This window comes from Aquila chrysaetos, chromosome 1 (assembly GCF_900496995.4).
Source record: "Aquila chrysaetos chrysaetos chromosome 1, bAquChr1.4, whole genome shotgun sequence".
NCBI classification, from domain to species: Eukaryota; Metazoa; Chordata; class Aves; order Accipitriformes; family Accipitridae; genus Aquila; species Aquila chrysaetos.
In genome coordinates, this window is record NC_044004.1 from 85,351,939 (window position 1) to 85,369,234 (window position 17,296).

Below are 17,296 nucleotides of genomic sequence, written 5' to 3' on the forward strand. Positions count from 1 at the left end.
ATTTTAGGTCTCTTCCAACTGAACTGTTCCATTCTGTTCTGTTCTACTTTGCTCTAAATTGTAGTAATTGTAAGTCAATTTACCCCAGTTGTCAATAGGTTCAGTTGTTAGGTCCGAAAGCTACATGTAAGCATAGCTTGCAAACCCCGTCTTAAAGCTTTTTCGCCTTTTGCTATGTAAGTTCCTGAAAACTCACAGGGGGGTGTAAAGCACAAACTCTGTGCTTCACAGAATTTGTTGTGTTAGAGACAAATCGGAAGAGTATTGAAGAGACTTTTAGGAGATTTTCCTGTTCATGAGTTTTATAGTATTTTTATTCTGTCTTTCAGTTACTTTTTAATCAGGAGCTTTATCGTTTTGGGAGGAAGGAGTGCAAATTTTGGCAAGTCTGTTGTCTAAAAAGGTGTGACAATTAAAAAGTTTAGAATAACTTAAGAAAATTCAAGCTGATTCATAGTTTAATGAATGAATGCTTATAGGTGGTTAGAAGTGAATCAGGGATGAGCAAAGAAGGGAAACAGTGTTGAGAGATTAGAAGGATCAAAGGCCTTTAGTTTTGAGGAGGAGTCCTCAGAAGCGTACCTTTAACACAGAACATTTTTGTTTAGGTATTCTGGTTGCTCTCTTAGAGTTCGTAAAGCAGTTTTGATGGTAGTATCTCTGCTCGCCTGTAGTTCTGCGTTGCTTTATGGCTGATAATGTGTGAACGTTATTTTAGGAGATGAATTTTATAAGCGCAAGAGCCTTGAAAGGTAGCTGTCTGTTCAACGTTGCAAATAATATCTGGCAGCTTTTTAAAACGATTGGATCGTACTGCGCAAGTCAAGGCGTTCATTTAAAACTAGCTTTTCTGAAGGCCGGTGAATCCCCTTTCCAGATGCCTGATGTGCACCTAGTCTTGTATTTAAACGTAGAGGCAGCGTACAGTTGCCTTGCTGTGTGCTGGGGACAACCTTATTTTTCTCATTGCCTCATATCTGCCCTTACCTGGCTCTCCAGACACATAAACCAGTCGTTCAAAACAGAAGGTGCTGGGGATAGGGAGGAGACATATATTTCAAGATGGTCAGATGTAGTACAGGAGATTCTTCTGACTCTTCCTATCAACAACGTTGATGGTACAGAATTGCAAAATGAGCAACACGTGTTTTGATGGAATTAAATGTGAAATTGGAAAAGGAAACATGTCTCAAGTATAACAAAGGCTTGCCAGATAAACCATTACACTCTAGAAATCTGCTGCTGTTAAAAAAATAAATGTTTTTTGAAAGAGTTCCATGTGGTATTGTTTCCATTTCCCCCACATTGAGAAAAGAAATATCACTTGATTTCAGTTGAGTAAAAACAAACATGTGTGCAGCTAACAAATACTGTTATGCCTCACCTACCTAATAACCTCTACGCTCAGCGTTAGTTTTTCTTATGTGGATCCTGGGATGCAAGAACCCTTCTGTCTTGCAAGTCCACACTTATTCTACCAGTTCTTTTTGCTTTTTGTGTTGCGGTAGTGTGTGAAAAAGAATTGCCTTCCACCAACCTATTCTGCGTTCGGTTGGCAGATAAAGCAAATAAAAGGTAAAGGAACAGAGGAGTAGAGAGTAAATGGGAAACGGGGCTTCCCAGCAACAAGCGCTTATAGAAAGCCATCCCATTGGCGCCTTTGTCCGTGACGTGCATCTCAACCCTAAGGCAGAAAGTAATCTCTCGCAGCCGGAACCGCTGCTGAATGTGTCGCTGTCCTCCAGGTGCCTCGGCACCACCTTCAAACCAGCGCTGACACAAGGCGGTGCAACAGCTAGACGGGTAATTGGTTCTCCTACTTGTAGCCACCCTGCTTTAGTCAGCTTTATTTCTGGGTACAGATTTTGTTTTCTGTTTGTTGGCTTGTATTTAAATTACCAGATTTTTGCTCTAGATCTCATTAGCTGTTAGGAATGAAACAGTACAGGGGTTGTCTTGCAAGAGAGAGGGCTGGCGAAGTCTGCTCTGTTCTCTGGTCACAGCACAGAATAGAGAGGTGTATGGTAAGCAGTTTACGGTCCGTCGTCTTTCTGAAAAGCTAAAAATCTGCTGTGAATATTAAATTGAGTAAGTTTTGCTTTGGCTGTAGAGGTGCATCCCAAACAAAATAACTTTTTTCACCCTTCCTACCTTGGTCCAGTAATTAGTGTGTGGACAGTAGCGTTGTAGAATAGCCAAACAAAACCACCCTTGCTTAAAAATAGGTGTCCGACGGCATTAGACTGCTTTAGGATTGTGTGCATCGGGCTGGCGGATACAGCCCAGGACCTGTGGGAAAACCCTTTCGAAGTGGCAGCAGGAGACGTGGGGAATACACGAGGGCATGTTGTGTGACACTGCATTTATATTTATTTTTACTGCAATGCTGCCAAGCTGGTGTTAAGAATATGCTGTAATAAGCCATAATTTAAGTGTCTTAATTTCTAACAGAAGCCTGGCCCAGGTGAAGTTGAAAATGTTCCTGTACTCTCTAAATACATTTTTATATGGAACTCTGTGCACATATGTGTGTTTCTGTTCTTCATTTGTGGCCGCCTTTGTGTTTTCCAGTCCATCATCTTCATTCGTGACCGAAATTCTCATCGCCAGGAGGTGTCTGCATACATCGACTATGCCCACAGACTGACAACAGATGATTTTGAAGTCTACTTCAGTGGGAAGAAAAGACTTTTCCCTCGGAGCACTGATCTGAGGTATTTATCTTGACTTTTCATTTATTTGTATTTAGGCAATATATAGAGAAAGATTTAAATGTTTTTGAGTAGGAAAATAGCTTAATATATAGAGAAAGATTTAAATGTTTTTGAGTAGGAAAATAGCTTATGAAAGCGTTTTTCGCTGAAAAGCAAACACCGTGATCAGAACTAGTTGTGGAGAACGCTTTTAAGAAGGGTCCCTGTCAAATTTACTTAGTCCAGAGCATAAAACTTAAGCAGGACGTTACAACCGTCGCCTGTCTCTGCATCTCTTGTTACCCTGAGGAATCCGTAAATAGCGACGTGCTTCGATCACGCATGATCGCTTCTGGAGCGATGCTCTCTAGAGCACGCTTCTGGAGATGGCACAGGCCACATAGCTGCAGTGAGCGATTGCTGGAACATCTCCAGCTTTGCCTGCTCTCCGCAGAGTCCGCGGGAGGATGCTTTCCTTTGAAAGTGGGCCGCCTGCAGGGGTCTTCTAGTGGCAAATAAGATGGTGTGCTACCTGTGACTTAACGAGAAACGTCATCAATGACCTTTCTCACTGAGGAATGTGTTTTCCTTAATGTACATCCTGGGTGTACGAGTGCCCGGAGATAGACGTATGAGAGATGTTTGTGCACTTCCCTTGGCGGGGGCCAGGTTGAAAAGGCTTGGTGCAGCAAAGCTTGCAGTCTGACTGAGGCCTGGGACCGTGCTTAGCACTGAAGCAGTATGTGATCCGGCAGGCAGGTGCTGTTGGACATGGGGGAGGAGATGGTAAAACTTTCAGTGGACTGGTGTTGTGAATCGTGATGAGAGTCTTCTCTTCCCACGTGTTAGAAAGTAAGAACTGTTGACAACTAGCTGCAACGTCATGCGCAGTTACTTGTCTCCTGGTGAAAAGGTGTCCAGTACAAAGGAGTTTAATGCATTTTCTCAATTTTCTGAGAGTGGCTTTCTGTAACGCAAATGGCTGCAAATACTGTTCGGTCAAACTCTGGTATGTGTCATGGAGCGAGAAAGCAGGAAAGAGTGTTGGAGGGGACAAGTGGGCCGGTGAAGGTTTTGTGTTATTCGTTCACGGGACAGCAGATGTCAGTAATAAGGCAGAGATACTGAAATCTCTCAGCACTACCTGAGAAAGGGAAGCAAAAATCCTGATTTTTCGCTTTTAAATCACAGGGATGAACAGACAGTTGCTGTTTATGACTGAATTAAGAACAGGGGTGAACATAATAAAGCGTCTGCTTTGCATATTGTGTTCTTTCTACGTGTTAGGATTTTGTTAGCGACTCATAAATAAGCCTTTTTAAATCATTGTTGTCATATCCAATAAGAAATGTCACTGTTGTATCCAGTAGGTGTCCTTAGTCCTGGTTATTCTGAGTTGAAAAAGTCTCATTTACTGTATGCTTCACCCTCGTTTTCCCTCCCTTGTGTCAAAACCAGGATACACTGCAAACTTCATGCATGGCTCACTATGTTCGTTCTTTCTAGTGGCAAAATATAGCTTCAGGTGGTATTTTATTTAACCTCTTTGTGAAAAAACAAAAAGGGTGGCGCGGGGGGTAGAACGTGACACATATATGGGATTTTATAGTTAGAATGTAACCCATGCAAAACTGCATTTGAACTTTCCAGCTGAACATAAAGGGAAGTTAAGGTAAAGGGTACGCAGTGCCAGTAAGGCTAGTTTGTTTTATTTATATATATGTGTGAATGTATGCACTGCAGTTAATGAGGTTCATATACAGATATATAAATATATATGTAATTATACCTATATATCTTGAAGTTTTAGCGCATTGTACATTGACTAAAGAAAAAGCCTTCACTTAATGTTAAATGGTGCGGTTCTTGATGTGTCGCGTATACAAACTGCTTTTTCATAAAAGCCCCATCTCTGCACAGAAAATCTCTAATGACATTTATGTATGCCGTGGTCCACTGGAATTGTCGGGCACCTCATTTTGCATCAGTTAGGTGTTTTCAGAGCGGCGCGTTTCATTCGCGCTGTCTCTTGTGGTTATCGTTGAGAATGCTGTTGGACAGATAGAGGACAGGCATGAAGGAGCCCAGGAAGAAAGACTTGGCTAGTACTGTACTGATTTAAACATTCTCGTTGGCAGAGAACTTACAATGTCCCCTGAAAACCTTTTTATTGAGTAGATAAAAAACATCCTGTTTCTTGGTTGGAGTCTTAAATTTGAACTTCACCTGCTGGATCCTGTATTCATAGTTGCATGCCAGGTTAAATACAGCTTTAGGATTAGACAAGTTGTAATTACATGGCCTGTCATCAAAACGTGTCTTCAGCCATTCTTCAGTAGTCTAAAAAGAATTTTCTTACAGGTAATTGTACATTTAACGGTCATCCTTCATCTTGGCAGCATTGTTCCTCTGCCTCTTTGTTTTCTACCCAGCTTCTTCAAAATGTGTCAAGAATGCTGTTTGTGAATGGGGATAATTTGACTGTATGTGTAATTTTGTGCCCTCAGCTTTGAATCTCTTGTCGAGCTCCGAATCCAAGTCTTTTCATCACATTTTTCTTCTCTGGATACTTACACGTTTAGGCAGGTGTAAAAATGTCCGACTATAGATGGTATATCTACTTGTCGGGCTGAAAGACTGGCTATTTCTGTCAAAAGCAGTTGTTCCTAAAAGTTGTCCTGTCAGTTTAGGTTGTTCCAAAACGCTGCCTTCTTTAAGAACAAGCCAGTTTGGGAAACTGCCTCACTGAGAGCTTTACAAAGCCCGTACTCTTGATTGTATTTACTCTTAGTTCCTTGGGAGATTGTAAATCTTGGATTTTGCGGGAGAGGTTGGTATCTTGTGCAGAGCTATGAAATTATGTTTTAAATATGGAAATCCATACTTTGCTGCAACACATTTTTTCCTTAGCTGTCTGAGGCTCTCAGAAGATACTAAACTTGGTCTTAAGTACCCTCTGAATCAGATTCTTGTTCACAATGCAAAGTAAAAGTAATGAACCATTAAGTTTATGTGATATTCATACTTTAAGTCCGGTGGGTAATATCAGAGGCTCTTCTATTTGATCTACGTGGCTCCTCTGAGTATATTTGCCATTTTATTGCATTGCCCTATCGAGGGAGTATTATTTATATGATATAATCCTCATTTGGTTCCAGTTTATTAAATGAAAGGAATGTGTTAGGCAGTCAGTTCTTAAGAGGTCTGGAATCTGGACTGTAATTGAATCCATACCCTCTCAGCTAATTTATGTAATCTGATGAGAAACAAGTGTAATACAATTTGTTCAAAGAAAATGGAGAATGTTAACTCAATGGAACCATACCAAATGAGTTCTGTGAATGAAGCAGCACAGCAAAAAGGGGAAGTTTGGGCTGCCTTCTGTCTGATTAGCCGTACTTTGAGCACCTCTCCTAATGAAGGAGGATGAAATGAACGTCTTGCAGTAGTATTGTGCTATTTCAGTTCTGTGTGAACTCCTGCCCTGGGTTTTCATTAGTTTTCTGTAGCAGCGTGCTAGGTACAGCATATTTGATATTGTACACTGTAGCATTTTATCCGCACACTTGGCTTGCGGTTGCAGTGTTTTCATTTCTTCTTACTAGCAAGCACATTCTTTTCTAAAACAGAGCCAGGTAAGGAGCCATTTACTGTAGAACACGGGTCCTAGATTTTCCCCTGAACTAATTAAAGGTCTGAAGTCACTTACTTATCTCATCAGCAGTGAAACTTGTTTGGTTTTGGCCCCAGCACGCATCAGTCTGAGCATGGGAGGTCCGGCATTCAGGGCTTTGTGGTGATGCACCTCGTCCGCGATAGAAGTGCCTCATGACACACGGGTGCTTTCAGACACGGCGTGTTGTTCTTTGTTATTGGCAAGAACCATCCCCGCAGATTCTGCCCTTCTCCTCTAGTAGTTCAGCTGTGGTCTGTTGTGGCTGCAAGTGGGCGCAGCATTTGGCAGTCATTCATTAACTGGGGTTGGAATTCTCTCCCATTTTATTGTCAGGTATATTCTAAGATACCATCTGTTAATCTGCAAAGACCTGTAGGCCAAATCATGGCCAGCGGCACGTTCCCAAGCATGGGGCAAGAGGCAACTTCTCCCTTCCCTGCCGTACCCCATACCCTGCAGATCTGAGAGCAATTGACAGAAGAGCGCTGCTCCTACCCTGCTTACCCGGGCAAGAGCTGAGAGGGAATAAGTTGCGTTTTCACGCTTTGCGGCACGGGCGGTCCCGCTGTGCCAAGCGGAAGATGTGCGGAGAACTTCTCCTCCCTCGAAGAGCAGGAGGCAGGAGCCGAACTGAACTCCAGCTGCGCCCCAGCTGTGCCCCGGGAGCAGCGAGGCAGCAGCGACCCACATGCAGCGGTTGTGGTAATCCCAGAATCCAGCCCGAAGCCTCTGCAAACTGTTTTTCCCTAGCCAGGGCATGCTCTGTGGCTGCCTGTAAATTAATTGATTACAGCAGCTAGAGGTAGGAGCAGGTCACCTATAACAGGCAGCGTGAGCCTGCACTTGGTGACACCTGTTACTGTGGACCTGCTTTCAGGGAGCAGGATGCTGAACGGGTGTCGGAGGAAAACAGGCTGTGCTTGTTTTGGTGTTTTCTGTTTCGTTGATCGGGAGGGGGTTTTTTGCAAACACAACAGGAGGTTGACCGTGTGTTGAAAGTTCCACATTTAGCCCTTTCTGCAGTCGCCCTGGTGGTGTGTTTACTTCAATTGGCTCCGAAAGGGAAACCCTTCGGTAGCTCGCTCTTGGTGTACATCTGCAGACCCCATTCATCATCCGTTTGGTGTGTCGCTCGCCAGCTACCCCATCTAATGCGAGAGAAGTCAGCTTCTCGGTAGCGTTGAATGCCTGCAGATCAGAAGCTTGTTAGCGTCTCTAACGATTGGATGCTATGGATGTAGACCACAAGTTAAGTGCAAGCTTCATTTCAGGAAAAAGGTAAAAACTTCTGAGTTTGCAAAATGTGCAATCTCTAGTCTTGGAGAGGATTAGACAGACTCCACCCCCTAATTTGCAGGGATTGCCATACTGTTAGTAATATTACAGCGTGAAAGAATTCAGGGTTGAGAAAAAAAATACCTCTCTTCAACATCCCAATTTTGTAAGAACTTTGCCGTGACTGACAGAGTAAATTTCATTGGATCTCTTGGAAAAGAGACACTGGTTTCAAACAGTTTGATGAGGGCAGTACTTTGTTTTATAGTTCACAAAAAGTAGATACATTTTTTTTCGGTTGTTTGTCACCATACTTAATGTTTACAAAACCATCCGTGTCTTTGGTTACAAGTGTGTTTTGTGTTTGTTGGCCAATATCCCGGTATTACCAAGCTAGTTGCTTTTGACGCTTTGGGGAAATGGGTGGCAAAGGGTGTGAAACGAGAGAGCCCAGATGAGAACGAAGCCAGTGAAGGCTGGTGTCAACTCCAGGCGTGTCGGCTGGAGCCTTTCTTTAGCCATATGGGGGGAAAAAAAGTTCTTTTTGCTGTTCATCTGTGACTCCAGAGTCCTTTCCTTGTGTAAGGGTATTGATCATATATGCGACTTAGCGTCCTAATTCACAGATAGTGTGGCCTGATTTTTGAAGATTTTCAGTACCTGCACTATGGTTTCTTTCAGTAGTATTTATGGCTTAGTCAGTCACCCGTTAGGTTTCTGCTTATGCAAGTTGTTGTCTCATGTTTGGCATCTGGGATTTTTCTTCATAGTCTTCAAATCTTCCGGAGATGAAGTGATGCCATTGTGCCGGCAGGAGGAGTGGCTGTGCAGAAGTCCAGGCAATAATTCTTAACCGCCGCTTAGCTATGCGGGGCAAGGGAGAGCAAGTGACAGATAGACACGTAGGTAGAAAGGAGAGCACATTCAGACTTGACCTTTGCATGTGTGAGAAGAAAATTCCATTGCTGCCAACTCAGTAAATGTTTAATTTGGAGATGTATACTTCCACATCTGGCTTGTATTTAAATACAGCAAATATTACTTTTCACTTTTAATTTCTCTCTTTTTTTTCAATTCAAACTTCAGTCTCTTAATAAAGATAAAGTCTCTTAAGAGGAAAGACTGGCTTTTTACAGCTTTGAACAAACCAACTGTATACATTTGAAGTAGGGAAATGGAAACTACAAACCGCTAAAATCTTAGGAGAGAAAAAATTGTGTTGTAGGGGAAAGGCTACCTTGCCTTCCTTGTCGGTGCAGTTGTACTATCACCAGAAAGAATAGAATGGTAGGAAGAACCTCTTGGAAAATTGAAACCGGCCAAGCGCTTGCCTGGAATGTGATTTGGGTCGAAGCTTCTGTGTGCAATTTGAGAATCAGAAATGATTCACAGCTGCTTACGTGTGAAGACAGTGTTACGGTGCACAGACAGATGCGTAAGGCAGTCGGACCTAAACACGGTAGCCCTTTCTCCTCTTGCTGATTCCCTGAAAATAAAGGGAACAATTTTGCACTACTTCCCTGTGCGTTCGCTCGTTCCAAGGGAGCTCTGCAGGCCACGAGATCAAACCCTTTATATCTTGCCTCACCAGGTAGCCGCCTATCTTCCCACCAGCCTCAGTTCTCTCTTAATGTGGACCAGGAAAGATACTGAATTAATCTTTGCACTGCTGACAAAAGATATCTGCTGGTGCTGTCAGGCTGGTTGTTGTCAAGCTCTTCTAAATCATCCCATTGTTTGCGTAAGATCTGCCAGTCAGCGTGCCACAAACACGGCCACATCTCACGCATGGAGAATGTGCCTAATCCTCTCAAGCTGCATTTTTAAAGGCCCCTTTAAGGTGCCCACCAGAATGGGCTTCCTGGCATTGGCTGCAGTGTAATTAATAATATAAGAAACAGTAACAGCTAAAGGGTGAGGTCCCAAACAAGGGACCTAATTAGGCATTCAGTTAACTGCTTCCGTATTTATAGAAACACTTAAAGCGTGTATTTACATGCTTTTCCAAGCAAGAAAACTGAATAAGCACCCTAGATTGGGGCTTTAATTACTGAATGTGCACATAAAATGTTAAGACGCACGTAAGCGAAAATGCGGTGCACCGTGATTAGTTGCATTGTTGATTTAAAAATTATGTTAGAAAGCACGAGTGTGTAAAGGGTGGAGGGAGAGGAGTTGAGGCAGCACAGAGCCGAGTGCAGGGTGTCACCCACCTCGGGCAGCGGGCCTGGCCAGCACAGCGTAACCTCGACACGTCTGCTCTGACTGTGCAAGCGTAGCTTTAGTTTGCGTTGTGGTGGCTGATCTGGGTATTGTTCATTAGTAATGGACACGAAAGGGATGTTTATAATGAAGCTGCAGCGTCCCATAGTTTTGCGAGTACTTCTCTGGAAACTTTGTGCTTTTGATTTGTTGTCGGGACATATCGACGTCAGCCAGAGCACTGTGTGGTGATCCTGAGGCAGCGTGTGATTTCTGCCACACACAGGTGTCTGAGAAACCACTTTTTCCTTCTAGTTAGACCAGGAAATAGCTGTGGCTGAAGTCGGTATGTCCAGATTTTTTAACGGATGGTTGTATGGAATAACTAGTACTTTCTTTAGTTGCCAGCCATATCCTAGTGAAAATGATGGCAAAGTTCTCCTGTATTGTGTTGATAAGTAATGGTATTGCTTTGGTTGCCAGCTGCTGTAGGTAAAGCTGTGCATTTGTGGCAGACGCTGTTAAAGTTTAACTGGAGAATCGCTACGTCTTGCCATAAACAGAATTTCTGCGTAATACTTAGCAGGGTGAAGCCCCGGTCCCTGTGACAGATAGTCCATACCTGTGCCTGGCCGAAGAGACCAGAGGTTGTTTCTTGATGGTTAACTTCCAGGAACCAGAATTAATACCGAGGGAGGGATCTGTTGAGGGATCTGTTTTAACTCCTTCAAAAAGCTTTCCCTAAAACTTCCAAAACTATTATTTGGAAAAGACCTAGTATCTTTAAAATGTTTGGCGGGCAAAGAGAGGGGGAAAGGTGCAGTGAGAGACAGAGAACGACCCCTCATGAGCTCAGACTAACTTGGCGATCACTGGCTTTTGTGGCCGCGTTTTTTCAAGGTCTCCTGTCTGAGCTACGTCAATAATTAACGATCCAACGAAGGGTGGATATGCAACTGGATTTCCCACGTCCTTGGTGAGGTCTGAACAATCAGGGTCTTGAAATAAACATTTGACTGAAAAATTCATCAGTACCCCGAACTGAATCTACTTATCTCCTGTGCTGCAGCAGAGGTCCGCGAGTAATTTGATCGTGTACAAAAAAGTATTTCCCATTAAAAGTTATTGTTCGATATCACTGTGTTTTCCCTTATTTTTGGATTATTGTGATGCCATGTCCTTGTCTTTTCTCATGCGTTAGGCCAGTTAATCTTTCTATGTATGGAAATGTCTTATGCTTCTCATGATTTCACCACTCATCCTTAGATTGCATCAGTGAAAAAGTAAGTATTTACATAAAAATCAACAGCATTTTATCGGATCTTCTTTTTTGGCCGCAATGGTCATGTCAAAACCGAGTTAGTGTAGTTGGAGTAATTTTGAGTTTGCTTCTACAAGTATTCTTAAAAGGAACGCGCGCTTTATAAGCAGTGTACGCTGACTGTATCACTTTTTCATACCACCGTATCGCAGTACTTGCAAGCTTTAAGTCTGCATCTCTTGAGAGGTATTGGGAAGGTCAAGAAACCAAACTCCCGGCCTCCAGCAGAGATCTGTGTGGATAAATAATGTATTTCTCTGTGCTTCTCTTGATTACTTAAAAAAAGGTGGGTGGGGAGAGACAATCTTTTTTTGTTTGTTTGCACCACAGAGTTCATATTTATGTTCGTGAAAATCTTTATGTGATACACAGTAGTGATTTTATTTTCAAAATATCCTGAAGGCACCCGTGCTTATGGAGAGCAGATGGAAGTTTGGTTCGTGAGTCAATAAGCCTTCAGGAGAAAGCCTGAGGGTTGCGTTTCAGCCTCATCTACTTCAGGACGGGGCAGCTTGCTTAATGCTAACAGGGGATATGCCAAGTAGGAATAATGTGCCTCAGATGTAAAATACTGTGAATGTTAAAAAGCGTCGGGTCCTTTTTGACAATTTTTTTTTTCTTGTCTTCCAATATACACCTCCCTTCTCTTCCTCCGTGAAATAAGCGTATGACTTTCTTTTCCTCATCTTTAGTTTTCTTTTAAGTCTTTTCCCAGTTCTCTTGATCTCTCAATTTCCTTAACTTCCCCTGCCTCCTTTTCCCCTCTCGCTCACAGATGCTTACAGAGAGCTCACAAAATTGGACGTTCCTCTGGGAAGCCTCGTAACAGTTCTTTGTGTCTGTGTTTTTCACGGAAACGAGAATCTCTCGCAGTCAAAGCACCGTCACGTGCCCTCCGATGCCGGGCTGCGGTGGGACAGTGGCAGTGACACAGCTCTTGCCTGGGGGTGCCGCGGTGTCCTTTCGGCACCGTAGGACCAGCCCTCCCTGGTTTCAGAGCTTGCAGCTCGGGTTGCGGTGGCCGCTCAGCGCGACTGTCGGAGCTTTTAATTTTCCCTTTTATCCCAGGTTAATGGTTGAGTGGCGGGGAGTTCCCGTGCTTTTCCAAGTGAGCCCAGTGGGGCTTGTTCAGTGCAATCCGAGTCTCGCAGCTCCAGTAAATTCTTCTGGTGCTTTTCCAGGGGCTGAAGTATGAGACCAATTTAAGGAAATAATGTAATGCACTGCAATAGTAAAGATACCATACATCTGCATGTGATGACAACTTAACTGCAGGTACTCTATGGGTCCCACAGGTTATTTTTATTATGTCTCTGAAAATGACCACAAGCTAGGAAAGTGACTTAATTCCTTTCACCGATAGGGCATTTTTGGAGGGTATGTTTTTCCTGTGCTATGTGTTTTAAATAGGCTATCCCCCCTCCTGCCGGCCCCCTTTCTTGATTAATGCCTGGAGACTATGGATTTAGAATGACATTCCAGGCTGATCTAGTAACAAGGTTTGGATGTGAAAGCTGCATATGTCGAGCCAAGCTGGAGTCCTCGCTCTGCCAGAAGTGCATTGTTTCAGCACTCTGTCTGGGCAGTGCACCTGCACCTACGCGCTGGAGCTGCCACCGAGGAAGCCTTCCTGCAATCCTGCTTCTCATTACATCCCCGGATCAAAATGTTCTTTGTAACGGTGTGGTATCTGGCTAGCTCCCTCTTCTGCGCTGGTATACCCTGAGGTTTGTGGGATAGTGATACCACACTCTCCAAGATGTTCAAAAGCTCGGATAAACATTTGGTAATATGGATTTATGGCCTTCTGTGCACAGGCAGATCACACATGTTGTAACCACACGGAAAATATTTCCTGAAGAACAGCAGGAGAAAGGGTGGGAGAAGCATGGGCTAGCATTTAAGGTGGGGAAGGAAAGGTAATTCTTCTGTTCTTAACGCTCCTTGGAGCTAATGGTACCATTTAAAGCACTTACCAGAACTAGTGAGGTGAAGAGAGAGACTTTTTTTTTTTTTTTTTTTTTTTTTTTTTTTTTTGCAATGGAACATTCAAATTATTTCTCACATCATATAATCCTACATATATCATATAACGTTATAGCATATAATCCCAACCTTCTCAGCCAAAAACTGATACGGAAGTCAGAATTTTCACGACATTTGACACTTTTAAAGAAAAAACCCATGACTGATTAATCAGACCTCTCACACCTGCTAAAATAAAGAAAGAAGTAGAAAATTGTTTGATAATGGAAGCCCTATTATTTGTTTAAATAATGCTACACTGAACGCCAAAGCTGGGATAAAGAATGGGAGTGCTAGTTCTGATCTATAAATTCCTGTGTGGCTTCAGACCTACACGTCTGAGAGGAAGAGATGCAGTCTCCATGTGAGAGTGCGATATCTGTCTCGCTGGCGTTGCATCAGATGACGCCACACACGTGGATGGGGAAGGACGAGGAGTGCGTTTTGGCGGAGGCTGTTTGCCGTGGAAGCTCCTTCGCTCGTCTGCAGGGCAGAGGAACAGTGACAGCCCTTGGCTTCCCAGCGTGCCGGCAGCAGGGGTGCGGCGAGAGCTTGGAGCTGTTACGGGCTGTGATTTGCCAGGGTGTCTGCAGTTTTGCCAGAGCATATTTGCATACTTTTAATAGATGGGTGTTGATGGGCTTCCTTCTTTAATTCCACGTAATTTTCCACTAGGTTCACATTTCCACTTAAACACTGATACGTGCCTGCAAATACCTTTTGATGTGTGTGTTTCTTGCAAAATTATAACTTTACGTAAAACACTGAAGTATAACACGAATTATGTTGTATTCTGTACTTGCGAAACTCTTGCCTTGAAGAAGACGGGTGACAGATTTTAGAACAAATGTATAGGACACAGGAGTTGTGGTAGCGTATAGCTCTAGTTGGATGCATAGGAACTGGTAAGTTTTCTCAACTTTGGGTTGAGAATATCCCTTTTTCTTACTGTTGGACATAGTAATATTCTGTTCTATATACGACACATTTCTGGTACTCTAAAACGTTCAACTACATTAAGCACATGTGGAAAAGCAATGATTACATCAGTTATAAACCATAATATTTGAGAATCCAGCTCGGAACATTAGGGAGGGGAAGAACTTATCTATGTTTTTCAATTTTAAACTGCTAGAAAGTTACAAATCTGCTCTAAGTCCAATTTTCCCGTTGTTAAAACATTGTGCTATGTCATTGTTTTGGGAAGCAATTAATCTTCATTTTTCCTTGTGTACGCCCCAAATACAGATGAAGACTAGATTGTTATTTCTGTATTTTTTTCCATCTCTGGCTTTCGATCATCGCACTTGCATCTAAATTCTGTCAAATCTGTTTTCCTAACAGCACTGGTGTTTGAGCAGTGTCTTAGCCAGGTGCCTCAGACCCATTTTGCCACTGTCGTAGCATTAATGAAATTCTTGGATTTTATTTCCCGTGCCCGCCAGTTAAATTGCTTTGGCCGTTTTCCTGAGCATTCGTTACCATCTATGCCAATGATTGCCAATTTATTTTTTAAGCGACACTGTTAAACTTTCCTGTTTCGAGTAACTCTAAACATCCCAGCAGTATGTGAAAGACTATAGGCAAAGACCTTTTCATCATCTTTTGAAACCATGTCAGACCTTAATGAGGTGCGCAGCAGCCTCGGGAGAAGACCTCCCCCTCGATTCCGGTGGGACTAAATTTACAGCTTCAACAGGAGCCACGCTGGTGTTGGCAGACGCGGCAGGTTTTGAAGCAGATCACAAAATCGATTTGTGTGATGTTATTTGTGATAATCTCCTCACGTTATGTTCTGGGGTGAGTATCTCGTGGAAAAGATGGGAATTTTCAAGCTTCCAAACTGATACTCTGTCAGAAAATTAGTGAAATTAGGCAGTGTGAAATTCTGAAAGTCAGCACAGTCACACACAAAAGTCCACTTAAAACTGTAGGATCGGGGCATCTCGGCCGTAGCGCCACTGTTCCTCTTTTTGGCTGGGATGTTTTAAGTAGTTTCACATTTTCAGTGTTTTGATACCCTTGATACTACATACTCATAGATTTTGGTGGACATATATGCAGAAAGAGTGAAGCACACCCCTGTTGCAGTCTGCGAGTAATATGCAGAAAAGGTTCATCGGTGTCAGCTAGAAAAAAATTGCTTCTGAGTTGTAGCTTGCTGAGGGGGTTGCTGTAGTTGTTCTTTATAGTATGCAGTAATATCCTCTTTACATCTGCATATTGAAGACAAACAGGGTGAGTGATTTCCTTAAAAACCGTATTGCTGACTTGGTTTGTTCAATAGGTTTGTTCTTTATAGGGCTACATATTATGCAGTTGTTGAAACGGTCATACTAAGCGTACACCTTCGGGATATCTGATTCTTCACATCTTACAGAAAGGTGTAACGTTCACATTGTCAGCTATTTATCTAAATGGTCTTTTTTGGAACAGTTGTAGTAAGTACAGTCCCAGTAGTCCTACATATCAGTTTATCCTGTTTGGAACAGATTCTATCTTTCTGCATAAGGACATGTACTTTTCTTTTTTTGCTTCCTGTGATTCAGATAACCTCAGGTCGTTCGCAGCTCACGTGAGTAACAATTACTGTGACCAACTCACTCCTTTCATGACACTTAATCGGCGTCCTCTCTCTGTCACGTCAGATCCGTGATCTGTATCCTCGCCTGCAGGACCCAGCGAATGCTTTCAAACTGCTTGCCCTCCGTCCTCACGTACGCAGTGCCCCTTCAACCACATGAAGCTCTCCTTCAACTTCCCTTTTTCCTACTTTTCCTACCGTCTGCTGTAATGTGTACAATCTCTTCCTGTTCATACAGCCTCTTCCTGGAACGGTTTTTCTGACCCAAGCACGTGCAGAGCTTTCGGTGCACTGTGTAGTCCTGTTGTACTCAATGTGTTTCATGTAGTTTGAGGAACTGGGGCCTCCATCCTTTTTATCCCTCTGGATTTCAAAGAGGTTCTGGTTATAGACTGTTGACAGAGTTCGACTGTCTAGTTATACATGTGTGTGTCTCATGTGCGTAAGCTTTGCAGTCAGATTACAAGCTATGAATCTATTGTAGAGAAGAGATAAGGAACGCGAGTAGTCTGTATGCCATTTTGCTTCATTAATATCACAGCTCTGCTGCCTTGTTTGGATTGAAATAGAAAAGTTGCCTGCCTGATGCCCTGTCATCTCTTTGCTCTCTTGTTAAACGTACATTTAAATGAGATACGTCAGTTTCCCAGATCGATAGTACGTTTGTGATTTGAAAGCATAAAAAACCCAATCTGTTTGCAATAGTTATGTTGATTTGAGCCATTCAAGCTATACGTTGCTGTGCGTCACACGAATAGTTGAAATGTGTGTAGTAATGGGTTATATAATTTTTTTAGTAGCGAAGAGAATAGGCACTGCCTTTTCCTGTACCAAATGTTCAACCGTAAGAAACTAATGAATGGATCATACCAAGGCCGGTGTTTGTAAGATACGGTACCTGAAGTTAAACCTGCTGGTTTTTAACTAAGTAAGTTACTTTTAAAGATTTTGTTTTTACACTAATAGCTGTCAGTAATTCTCCCCAGACTTAGCAGTCTCCTGGGTGCTCTGGTCCCACCAAATCCTAGCAAAACACATCTTTTTCTTAATTGGTATTGGCGAGCTGGAAACTGCAAAGCCCATTTTGCAACAGTTTTTACATCCTGAACCCAGAGTTAGTAATCCAGACGTTATATGAGGATGTGTTTTACAACAACCCTTCGGATCTAGTAAGCTTAGGAGTGACTCTGCCAAAGACCTTTTTCCTCAAGACGGGGTAGTCCTTTCCTGAAAAGCTGGCATTTTTGCCACTTGAAGGGAAGTTAAGTTGCTCAAGATGGAAACTCCTGATGCATTCTAGTCTCTCCTATTCCTGTGTATTTAAAAGCTCGTGGTCGTTGTGATACAGATAAAATCCTGAGCGTATTGCGGGAGGGGGGAGGGAATTGTAGAGCAGTATTTTGCAAATGTGCCTAAATATTTAAGATTCGTCTTCCAGATGTTTGTATAGTTGGCAAAGTTTGGAGGATATGAGACTTGTTATGCAACAGCTTGCAGAAAATGGCAAGGCAGGCCAGTGC

General features: G+C 42.9%; 1 protein-coding gene across 2 annotated transcripts in view; it reads left to right on the forward strand.

Annotated features, from left to right (window-relative positions):
* CFAP299 (cilia and flagella associated protein 299) overlaps positions 1–17,296 on the forward strand; it is a 232,971-nt gene that overhangs the window by 199,238 nt on the left and 16,437 nt on the right. For both annotated transcript variants that reach the window (XM_030006746.2, XM_030006813.1), the window contains exon 4: positions 2,572–2,714. In XM_030006746.2, the coding sequence (XP_029862606.1) occupies positions 2,572–2,714 (143 nt within the window). The remainder of the gene's footprint in view (positions 1–2,571; positions 2,715–17,296) is intronic.